Here is a 12,982-nt window from a genome sequence, read left to right on the forward strand (position 1 = left end):
ATGCTATAACTCCTTCTCCTTGTCCAAGAAGAACCAGAGCAAGGGCCTCCCTCCCATCCACTTCTTTTCATTCCCTCAAAATCACAGCATCCGGGAAAAGTGGATCGAGTTTTGCGGATCTCCTAAATTAGCAAAATACCCCCGAATATGCGATCGCCATTTTTCAGAAGATTGTGTACTGAGAGCGGAGTGCCGTAAGACTGAGTTACGTAAGGGCGCAATCCCAACTTTGAATGGTGCCAAAACAGTAACTCTCTCGCAACTCAAACATTCAAAATTGGAGTATCTTAAAATGACTCAGTCCAAGGTGGAGAAGGAGTTTTTAGATAAGGTTGAGAACGTGATGGAGAAGCCGAATAGACGTCTTCTCCTCCCTTTAGAACCCATCCTAGACTTTGAAGGCATTGCGGAATACATAAAGAACGATTGCAATGTCCTTCCTCCCTGGTATGTCTACCACGCAGGGGACTTACTCCATATCTTTAAAGTAGACTTTGTGGGCAATCTACCTCCCATCACAACCATGGATTTTATCTTTAATAAAACGAATGGAAAGTGTGTTTTTAACCAGAAATTCAGGGACGTTCCCCTCTCATACCTCTCCTCTAAACATTTTGATTCCAAAGGGGTTTTAAAATTGAGGGATCGGAATTCCATCGATAGGATCATCAAAATATTGAGAGAGATGGGGGAGGAGATATTTGCAGCCCCAGATTTTAAAGATCTAGTGAATATGAGTCGAGTCGTTGCTGTTGAGGCTTCCCTTCTTGACGTACGACGAAATAAGGCATTAGAATTCGTAACGGGTCAGTTGTCCATCATGTCTGGTGCCGTTCGCACCTACTCCCCATCTCTAACTTCATTCTGTGCTCATGTTAAAGAACAATCCAATTCTATTTATAATGCATTAAGGAACTCTGGATTCTTTATTTTGCCGAGTGATCCCATCACCAAGGCAGCTGCCAAGAGAAAAAGAAAAGAGGCGAAAGAGCTACTAGAGAACCCTGTGCATGAAGAGGTCAGAGATGAGGGAGATGAAGAGGAAGAAGAGTTGGAGGAAGATCCAGGAGAGATTGCAACTCTGGACCATCATGTTGAGCAAGAAGTATGCGTGGAAACAAGTGGAACACTCGTCATAGAAGAAGAAGAAACTTACGATATGGAACACAGTTAAAGAATCCCTCTCCCCTCAGGCCACTCAGCCAATCTGACTGTTGTTTAAAATAATTTGTATGTCCCTAAATGTATAGTTTGTTACAATTGCATGTATTTGAAAATATAGTACAAAATTATACGCTTCATTCAGAGTCATCTTTACCCTCAGGATCTCCACTGTCGTAAAGTGTTTCTTTCTGAGACAGAAGAGTTCTCATTCTACTTTGACTAGGCGTAAATACTGAGGTGTCCTCCTCTGTTACTGTAATGTTTGCCATTTCAACTTCAATATCATGATTATTAAATGTACTGGTATGTTTTGAGAGCCAAGTATCCAAATTTAGACCATAGCGCTCCAAGTTTTTCAAGCATATCTTGTCAGAAATTAAAGACACCATTTTTGAATGTAAAACTTTCAGCTCCTTCAACTGAGTGACATTAGAGGCTGAGAGCTAAAAGATGATTTAAAAAAATAAATACAGTTATGTAAATATTGGCACAAAAAAAAAGCACTCACTTGTAATGTGGTTAGGGATTTGGTCAAAAATCGACATTTCCCAGAATCTTGATCATCAATTATCATATTGGAAATGGAGTTGGCCATGGAGTCATGAATATTTGAATCGGAAATTATTTGAGATTGATTTTGTAGCATATCATCTTTAGTGAGCCGAACATAAAATGAGATAACATCCTCAATATTAACTCCAGTGAGAGGACTTGTGATAGGAGCACTCCAAAGGCACTCTAAAGTTGGTAGGAAGGCTTCAGCAACAATATCCTAAAATGTAATCATTATAGCGGGTAAAAATTAAGAGATATACATTTTCCTCTAAAATACTCACTTGATTGGTTCGAGAAAGGGAGGCATACAAAGGGAAAAATTTGCCCAGAATGTGAGATAACTTCCCATCACTCTCAGTGAGGGGATTGAACCAAAACAGCATGAGTCTACTAAATAATTTTGAAGAGGCGATTAATCCAGATATTTGAAGTTTGCAGAGAGACTCTATAACTTTAGTACGCACATCACAGTCGGGATCGTCTAATCGTTTAATCAAAAATGCAACAACACTGTTTCCTTCCTTACAACCAACAAGAGCAGTACTATCCAAAGCCGTTATTGAGAGAGATTCTATATCCGCCATGAATTCAGTATTTTCATGCCTTGTCGTTTCATCCTCTGTAAAAGCTCCAAGTCCGTGAGCCATTAAAAAATCGTTAATGACAGAAATTGCAGTCACTCGAACGCTAACCTTATCCATACAAGCAACTCGCATTATTAGAACGATATATTTCTTAGCATCTTCTGCACTACGAAGAGCACATAACCCCAAAGCTCGAACGGCAGACTGACGAATGGGGAAATTCATGTTCTTAATATTAGGAACAATGAATTCATCAAGAAGAGTTTTTAGAATTGCATTTAAACTAGTTATTTTAATGTCTTTCATGAGACAACAAACCATTTCCAGACATTTATGAACTAGAACTGGATCATCTCCATCGGCTTTTTCATTATCTACATTGGAAGTCTTATTTTCACTTGGCGCGATGGAAGTGACAGGAGGAACAGAAACATTGTCATTTGAAATTTCATTCTGAATTTCTTTGATGCTAGAGTCCAATGTGTCCATTTTCGTCTTCACTTCCTGTGCTTTAACAAAGTCCCGTTCTTGAATAAATTGATCCAACTCGTTTCTCAGTTCGTTCATTTCAACCCTCATTTTACCCATTTTCATCTAACGAATAAGGAAAATACAAAATTAAAGTATTCATAATAAAGGGTTTTCAATAAGAGGTGTTGTTTTGATATTCAAAGAAAAATGGCCACTTTGCAATTTGGTGATGGAAAATTACATAAAAAGGATATGGTCCTGTAAGCGTAGTTGTGGCCGCCATTTGGTTGATATTGTTTTACATTATTAATGACATACCTTAACATACACTTCATATTGAAATAAACATCCGATCATTTATATCAAAAAATGCCATTTTTCTTTGAATATCAAAATAACACCTCTTATTGGAAAACCCTTTAGGATTAACTGGGGTAAAAAGAGACACCGTAAAAATACACTGTACTATTCAATCTATAGTTAATTAGTTTTGACATTGACAATAAATGACTTCCTCTTTAGGCCATATTACATACATTTAAGCTAATTACCATTTTTCTTCACGGATTTTTTAAATTGCACTCAATTAGTGGATCAAATTTGATGTATTGGTTTCTAAGATGATAATTTTTTTAGTAACAATACAATATACGAAATGATTCTGTGGGGGTATTGCGAGATAGGCTAATGGAAATAATATTGGTTGTGACTTTGCAGCTGTTTCTAATATTGTCACAAGATTTCCAAATCCTCCATTTTTAGGAGGTGCACCTAGAGCTGGCTTAGATATGTCAAACTTTCCAAAGTTGAAGGTGTAGTCTTATGAAGCCTATCAAATACTTGTTGCACACATTATATGTGTTACCTAAGTCATTGTATCAATCATATAATACTGTTCATACATTATTCCATAATTAGTAGATAAATAAAAGCTATAAACCAATTTAGTTACATTTATTTAAATGCAATTTTGGTATTACCCTGAGCATGGGGTAATATGGGCCAATTGTAAGTTTTCAAAAATAGATAGATAAGTGCTAAGATTTTTTAATGCACATCTACTGTGAAAGTTCTAGCTAGTGGACTATAATTGATTAAAAAAATAGGGGTGATTTTAAAAAAGCGTCTCATGCTACACCTAGTATCGTTAAAATTATGATAAAAACCTTCATTTTCCGTTTTTCTTCCTCTGACAATCTTGGTTCTGAATCCACTTCCATTTCGTCCCCAGATTTATCAAATATATCATCAGCGTCATCTTTCATGGGCTCTCTGATTTCTGCAATAATTTCAGCTATGTCCTGAACACGAGTCTGAGTGTTAGAGCAGACTCTTTGATAGACCTCAATGATTTGAGGTACCAGCAAAACACATACTTTACTGCTTAATAGCATATCCTTCATCAAATTACCAAGATTCGCTCTTCCAGCCTAGAATAGGAAAAGGATGTTTAAAAATTGAGAACCAGATAGGTACACATTTTAATATAACTCCTCACCTCATCGGAAAGATCAAAGTATTGCATCATTAGAATTAACTGTTTGATAATAAAAATATGTGTCCCCACTTTTTCATCTTCATCATCTTTGTCACGGATTGTTTCCATGACAAAAGAGCGTACATATTTACAAAATTTAGACAACTCTGGTACAACTCTCTCCAGATTGTTGTCATCCGAGTCATCATGAAACTTTTTCATTAAATTCCTCCAATAGACGGCTATTTCCGAAGTGACTTTAGAGGAGGGAACTAAATTATCATCACCCAAAAATTGAAATTGTTGTAGCAACTCCGTATTCGGGACGTCCTCAAAAACAGCTCCAAGAGTAGAGTCTGCAAGCTCAGGCTCACTAGAATTAGACACATCGAGAGCATAGAGCAATTTAAGGACATCTGCATTACTATGTCGAAGCCATGCTTGGATAAGATCTTTTTTGATTATCTCTCGTGCAGCTTCCGCAGTGTCTCCCATACCTCGCTTGAGAATGTCTTCTCTTTGAGCAATGGTAAGGGACCTGACATGTATTTTAGAGGCAATTATCTTATATGTAGCAACACGGACAGAGTCATCAATGTCCTTTGTTCTTTTCAAGACATGCACAAGAGTTAGTTTTGTAACTGCAAGACACTGTATCACTGTTTTCCGAACAATGGGAGAAGGATCACAGCTCAAATGGAAGACAAAGGCTTTGATAATGGGGCAGGAATCGTCTACTGGGTTTTGTAGACGTTGAAGAGCTGTAACAGCTTGACTGCGAATGACCGCCACCTTGTCTTGCAGTCTTTCCTGCATGTTGTCGTAGATCTTTTGAAAAAGTTCCTCTTGAATGAACGCATTTTCACCCATGAGCTTCAAGAGCCGATTCACCATGAGGCAAATGCGGAGTCGCGCCATTGTTCCTTCCAATTCATGATGGTCCAGGAGCCAATGCAAGAGTCGGATCAAGAACTCGGGCATCTCGTCACATTCCTTGTCTTCTTCCTCCTCCTCCTCCTCCTCCTCTTCCCCCTTCTTCGCCCCAGTATTCCCCTCCTCATCCTCCAAAAATGAGATTCCAAATTTACAGATTACCTCCAACACACGGTTCACGTACTTTGAGCGCTCATCATTCGTGAGAGCAAATTGAAGGTAGTGAATCAGATCCTCGAAAAACTCATCTTCGGGAGTCGCTTTGTGAAGGTCACGAAGTTTCTTCACCCATTGGGAGACTCCACTCTCAAATTGAGATCCTTGGATTATATCTCGCAGTTTCAATCGATTTCGTGATATGGCGGGCATTTGACCCACCATTTTGATCCTGGAAGATGCCTTGAGGGTCGTTTTTAATTTAGTATTTACTATTTTATTTAGTAAATAAGACAATTAACTGACAGGAAGGGATTCCCGCTTTTTCTTCAAACTTATGAACACGCAACCTCTTAACTCAAACAGAGAGAAAGACAACACTCAAAGGAAGGAACACGGAAAGAAAGATATTAACTAGGGAACCATTGCAGTCGGAAATTTTGTTGAAATAGCCAAAAATAGAATTTATCTCTAAGGTCAGAATCAAAAACTGAGCTCAGTTTTTCTCTCGGTCGTCTGAATTCCGAAATATCTTGAATTATAGTAATTTCGGAATATTATTTTTCAGGGTACTTCTTTACTCTTAAAACAATCACCGAATTAAAAATAGGATTGATAAAACTTATGTAGAAGTGTTTTTATTGATTCTGTATCTTGTTCTGAACTCGATATATTTCCATTTCTCGGCTGAAAAATGATGAAAAACTACACTCTTCCTTAGACCCTTGTTCATTATCCATAGTGATAAGGATTATCATAGTTTATAGAAAAATATTTAATGTTTAATTTTATAAAAGACATATTTAAAAAATATGAATCTCCCAAGAAGGATTCGATTTAGTATTTTTTTAAATGATCCCATTTTTATGGGGGTCTACTAGTAAATTAAAATTAACAACATTATCTTAATCAATAAGATTTAAATAATACTATCTGGAGGAGCACAATTAATGAGTTTTTATACTATCTGGAGGAGCCAAGCACCAATCAATCAATCTGTTTTGGTAAAAAACATCAATTTTATTTGGTAAACTCACATGAACTTTGTACAATTATAAGGCTATAATTCAAATGATAATTAATATCACAACACCGCGCTTCGTACAAATTCAAATAAAATAATTATTAATTATATTTGGAATACTACAATTCTCTACTCATCGTTGAGATGGATGATCAAGATAGAAGTATCTTCCTTCATTTCTCTCTATCTATGGAGGGAAGTAAAAATCCACTTATAGAAGTTGCTATCCTAATACGAACCTAAGGTAGTAATTTGGATCACAATCGATTCTTCATTCTTCTAGAAGTAAACAAATATCACTCATGAAATTTACTGGAATGTTTGGATTTGTAGAAAACATTATTGGCTCTTCCAGACTGAAAGACCCCATTGAAATATTTAATGAGAAGACCTCTGAATTAGATAAAGTTTGTATTAAGAAATCAATTAAGGCAAGGACTACTTGAAGAAAAAGACTACGACAGAAAAAAATCATCAGACAAGTGTAGTCACTTTTAAAAGTTTCATTCTTGGGAAGTTATAATTTACTGATGGAATGGTATATGTCTTTTGGACCTAGGAAACTCATATATTGTTGTCCTTAGCCTAAAATGCAGGAAAGAAGTACACGTACGAAGACTGAGTCCTTTATCTTAATTTAATCTTGAAATGAGGATGAAATTCTTCTTCAGAGTCCTCATACAAAGGAGGGATTCAATAAGTCAAAATTTAACTCCCAGGCATGAAAAACAATTCATTTCATGGGTAGAGGATCCCATTCAAGATGGAGGACACTCTTCAGGAGTGAGTCTCTAAGTATCTTGGGGTTACCACGATGATTTTCGGTTTCTTTTTTTTAAATGCCCATTCCTCACTTTGCCTTTTCGTCTTGGTTAATTATGTGATTTCACAGTTTTTTGTTAAATGGTGACATAATTTTTTAGCATTGGTTATCCGCTTCTGAAGCCTTTGATTTTTTTTGGCAAATAATTTTAATTTTTAAAGCCTTTAAAAGTGTGTTAAAAGAAGTTCATTTTTTTCGAAACGAATCATAATAAAATAATCATAAATATAAATTATAAAAATAGAATAAGGGCAAAATTTTATATAATGATAGGATTTTTATTATGTTACGAGTCGAAATGCAATTATTTATTTTAGAATCCATTGGTTGTGACTAATTTCAAATGAGTTGATCTATGTTAATTTGATTTCTTGTTAGAACACTATAATATTAGTAAAAAATTTCTCCACTATGCATACAATTTCATAATTTATGAAGATGAAGTGAATCAGCATGTATCAAATATTTAATTAAAAATGGATAGGACCATTTTTGATTATTAACAAAGTTTTGGATCTAGAACATAGGTCAAAGGTGGACTTCTTTGGTACAGCGAGATGCATTTTATCATAGACTTGGACTCTGAATCAGATTCAACTCGGAAAAGACAGTACGAGGACACAGAGGTATAGGGCCTATGTGTCATCTCGGAATCATTAACAAAACTTGAGCTCTGACAAGGTAGACTCGACTACAGCAGAGGAGAATATATTCAAAAAGCAGATTTCTGTTATAAGTGCTTTGGTCACCTAGCTAAGGATTTAAGTGAAGAAGAACATCATTATCGTCTTCACTCTCACTATATTTTAACAGACTTTTAGTTACGAAGGTTTTAACCTTTTTTAAAGGTTAGGAAGTTCCATTAGGTAAAATGGAGCTGAAACTAACAACTATATTGAAATATTTATGACATATTTTAACAATAAAAATCAAATATTTTAAAGATGAGACCCACATCCCGTGGATTGTAAATAAATAAATAATGCTTCAATTGCTACCTCCCCGAATATACAAGTATATACGTTCCTTTAACTATAGATTTCCTTGATTAATCTGATCGAGATACAACAGTAAAGTTCGAATCAATAATATAAAAAACATAATAAGGTGGGAAATGCAATGCAGCAAAATTTCCTTGAGGCAAAGTTATCAGCGACAAAATTACCTACAACCATTGTATATAACTCTATATAGGTGTACAAAATATGAGTTGAGGACATATTTTAACAAGGAGCCTGTGTAGCTAAAGCTCTAAATTAAAAAGAAAAGAAAAAGGAAGTACATTATAAAAAATATGAATGGAATTTAGGTTAGGTTTAGTAGCAATCGCTCATCATACTCAAACTAAAAATTAACGTGGTAAACCCTGACAATTTGAAGAGTTTTTGAGTTGAGTGCAGCTGAACTGTCATGATCAAGGTGTGCCCTTATCGGTCTAGCCATGGGACTCACCAACCTGAGCATGTAAAAAAAAGAACCGAGACCAATTAAGCTGAAACCATTATATTTAAAAAATCAGAACTGGACACAACATTGGTCATGACGTTTCATTAAATTAGCTACGAGAAGCTATTAAATAAAACTCAACTCCGTATATAGCAAAGATTTCTATCCTCAATGATACTCCGAGTCTAACAAAGACATAAACCTATAACACCCCAACAAATCCTCAGAGTTATTCTACGTCTTTCACGCTCTAGTGATCATTTTATACTTATTGTTCTCTCTTCAAGAATTAAAAAATAATGATGACAGCTTTGGTAAATAAAAAATATGTTCAGGTAAAACAGCGCCATCTTCAAATTTCATATAATTTTTTAACCTCTACTCATCGTCTCATATTTGGTTGTAAATCCTTTGAGTGTTTTTTTTTTTTGCTAAACAATGTTGTTTTTTTTTTCTCAATCCTTTATCATTATTACTTCATTCTAGAGGAGAGAACATCCAAATATTGAGTAATTACGAGTGGATATGCTCGTGAAAAACGTAGAGTAAAACTGATGATTTATTGGAGAGTGATCATTCATATTATTTATAAAGCACAGTTTGTCAGTTCTTCGACGCCTATTAATTATTGGCAATGCTGGGAACTACCCCTAATATTGAATCAGTTATATATATAACTATAAGTACACTTATAGTATTCATGCTGTTAAAGAATTGGTTTATTTTGAGATGTGTGAATATAAATGCATCTCTTCCAGATATAGGAACGTGTAATAACCAGATTTATTTAAGCTTGAATAAGTTCCTAGTGGGCTAAGGATTTTTATAATAATGTAGTTTAATATTAAAATTGCCCTTGAATATTTGTTTAGGACAATGATTAAAAATATTTTTTGAGTTATTATATCAATACTTCATTTTACAGGTATAATATTTACATTTTGGTTGTTAATATGTTGTAAATAATCTATTAACTAAAAATTGAGGGGGTTATTGATGTTTAAGTGAAAAGTTAGTTTCACTTTAGTGTCTTTTTTGTTTACGCAAAAAGTCGTTGTCAGAAAAGCTCGCCTTCGGAAAATTTGTCTTTGGAAAGTTTCCCAGGGATTATTCTCCACGGGAAAATTCGTCTTGGATAAAGCTTGCCGGAATGAAGGAAGTGCTAGTCTCTTAATCATCCGTTATAAATTATCATTAAACTGTTGACATGATGGATTATTAATATTGGAAAAGATTCATGGATGGACGAACAACCACAACATCAGATTAGGTAAGAACAGTGATTTCCTCTTCCTTATGAACCAGGATGTATCAGTAGAAGAGGATTCGGGGAAGGACTCAAAGGTCGGCTCGTAGGAGAGCACGGGGAAATGTGAGAGATGTAAGTGAGGAAAACTGTACAACTTAGCGCATTTGGAGCAACCTAGAATTGAAATAGAGAGATGAAAACGATGTTCTTCGTCTCTTCATGAACCTTTTTTCTTATTAAAAGAGGTCGAAGCAGGATGCATTGTGTTCACTCAAGGGACTTGAATCCTCGCCTAATCCGATGTTATGCTTGTTCATCCATCCATGAGTCTTTTCCAATATGAAAAATCCATCATGTCTACATTCTAATGATAATTGATAAAGGATACTTAAGTGATTATCACTTCCTCAGTTCGAATTACTGTCGTATTTGTTTATTTTTCTTTAATCTTATATTTATTATTTATTAATATAACTTATTTTCTCTCTGGTTCGAACTTATTAGTCATTACATAAGTGAGATTCTTATTAAAAGTAAATAAAGGAAAGTGAGTCTACCGCTTGTCGAGCTTTATCCGAGACGAATTTTCCCAGGGCGAGTAATCTCAGGGAAAACTTTGCCTAGACAAATCTTCCGAAGGCGAGCTTTACTAGATCCTAAAACGTTTTCTGAGTAGAAATTCCATTATTTTCGTCTCTAATTTGAGGTTACATTTTGTTAGCTATGTACTTTTTTTTAAGTGTTAAAATAATGATCTTTCTTGATAAACCATTCGCTTTATTTTTAAGCGAAACTTTTTTTATGTCTCTTTTCCTACACTGTGTGTTTTACTGACGCATTTTCTTTAGAAAGTAATATTTCCATTCTATTTTTTTTTTAAATCCTTTTTTAATAAATTTTATTTTTTCTAAGGGCCCCGTATTTCAATTTTTATGAAAGTCACTGCGTAAATAATAAAAACTGTCCTCCGTTTTTTCTACTCTTGTACTCCATGAGGGTGTCAACCCCCCCCTCCTCTCCGTCCGTGGAACCGGTCCTACGAATTACGTGGATTACAAAGTTGCATACTGTGAAAAAATTACCCAATTATTATACTCTTAATACTCAAATGTCGTTAATTTTTGAAACGAGTCGTTGGAAGTGGAAGGTAGGAGAGGGTATCTTTGCAGCCAATAGTAGTCAGCATATTATCAAAGAAACTTTTACTCTGTTCTGCCCCGTCCCCTCCCATGTTTGAGAGCTTTTAACAACCCTTGTTACCAAACTGTGAATGTCTCTAGCAAAGCATTTTAATTATAAATAGTCTAGGAGTATTTAAGCACTCTTTAGTACTCTAACAAACAGGCCCTTAAAATTTAAAACCGGACCAACCGTCAAAATTTTGGGACCGATACATTCCTATAAAAAGTATACTTAGTTATATAATTTATAACTCATAGAGTAAAAACAGGGCTGTAGAGTCTAATTCGGTGCCTTTTTTAGTGGAGTCGGAAAATTTAGACTCCGGCTACAAAAAATATTATAATTTATGTAAATTGAAACGTTGAGTTTTTGTAAAGCGTTTTATAAATGGGTATTATGTATCATTCATTTATAAAACTTAAAAGTTAGCTCATTTATAAGTTTATTTCATAACCTTCAAACGTGCTACATAGTCTATACAATCACAATTCCCAAACATATCCAAAGTCTAAATTATTATGTTGAGTAGAGCAAAGCCTTGCTAGTTCATTATTTAGTCTTGTGAAAAGTCAATTAATGTAAAGAGTAAAGTAGGAGAAGGAGGTTGTTTGTACATATAGTTGTTCCTCGTCGGTTACAGTGCATAAATTATGTTCAGAACTTATTAGCAATAGATAGATTTTGATCTATTTCATTGTTTGCTCATCTTGTTAAATATCTTATATTCCAAATATTTTCTTTATAGCTACTTATAGCTATAAAATAAATCTACATTTATAGTCTCTAGACTTCAATGACTCAATAGCACTTATATAAGCTTTAAAGTATATTGTTATAAAAGTGTGTGCTTGAGTTGGGTATTTAAAATACCGATTCTGGAGCCCTGCCGAAAACTCCTGAAGTGCCTCTAATTTGATTAACTAATTAATTATTTTATAATTGCTGTTCAAAAAAACGAAATCGAATTTTAAGCTTATAACCCAAAAAAAAGAAGGATTTTTCAATAATCGTAAAGGAATTACATGTAAAATTCAGGGGCGTCATTAGATCACACCTACATAGTGTTGGATGGGTAAAAAAACCTAAAAATACTGTTTTACTACTAGTCCTAGGACTGGTCCTTATAGGTCTTTTATGGTAACTACAGCAGCTGAAATTACATAGTTACCAAGGTTAATAGAAATACAAGATTATACACAAACGCTTTTTTGACAGATGTTTGACTTCCACCACGCTTTTTAATAGTAAACGTCAAAGGGTTTATCTCTTACCAAGAGTGGCCATATATCGCCTTCTTTGAGTCTATCTGTTAGAGTACCGCTTTTATACTCTATGACGTCAAAATCTGTCTGCGTTACTCAGCAGTCGGAACGGTACATCAAATTGAAAATTCTGGAAAGCCCGATTAGATGATACCATAGCCTTGGTTGTTACTACTAAATGGACACTAAGGGATAGAGGTGTCATGTATATAAATCAAGAATGTTTTTTCTTATCTCTAACTCTGGTTTGTCTAAAATTCTATATATGCACTATTTTCATCTTATCCTAGGTTCAATGTTGTCGTACGTCTTTTGACGACTAAGATTGATCAAATGTAATTTAATAAAAGTCAACTTTTGGGACATGGATATGTATTTTTCTTTAGAGTAAACTAGAAACATAAATTATATTCTAAACCATAAGGAACATTCGTGTGTGTGCTCATAAAAAACGTTTAAAACTCTGATAGGTGGGGGGGGGGCAAAAAATCAACAGCAGAGCACCAAAAACATTGTATTTTTTTATTTTAATGAGGTAACGCCGTGACCTATTTTAGGTAGTTAAAAGACAAATCAAAGATCGTGCTCTTTTTGTACATAATTGCAACAGAACAATGTTCTTTAGTTTCCATGAAGACACAGCATATAACTAATGA

At 34.7% G+C, this 12,982-nt stretch overlaps 1 protein-coding gene across 1 annotated transcript; it reads right to left on the minus strand.

Moving 5' to 3' along the window:
- Positions 1–1,245: 1,245 nt before the first annotated feature.
- Cap-G (Chromosome associated protein G) lies at positions 1,246–5,723 on the minus strand. Its single transcript, XM_040721093.2, has 5 exons — positions 4,273–5,723; positions 3,941–4,204; positions 2,001–2,897; positions 1,673–1,936; positions 1,246–1,607 (listed from the first exon to the last, which is right to left on the minus strand). Exons 1-5 carry the CDS (start codon positions 5,563–5,565, stop codon positions 1,299–1,301), a joined length of 3,027 nt encoding a protein of 1,008 aa, XP_040577027.1. The 5' UTR covers positions 5,566–5,723; the 3' UTR covers positions 1,246–1,298.
- Between the last annotated feature and the right edge of the window lie 7,259 nt (positions 5,724–12,982).

The sequence above is a fragment of the Lepeophtheirus salmonis genome, chromosome 11 (genome assembly GCF_016086655.4).
Source record: "Lepeophtheirus salmonis chromosome 11, UVic_Lsal_1.4, whole genome shotgun sequence".
NCBI lineage: Eukaryota > Metazoa > Arthropoda > Copepoda > Siphonostomatoida > Caligidae > Lepeophtheirus > Lepeophtheirus salmonis.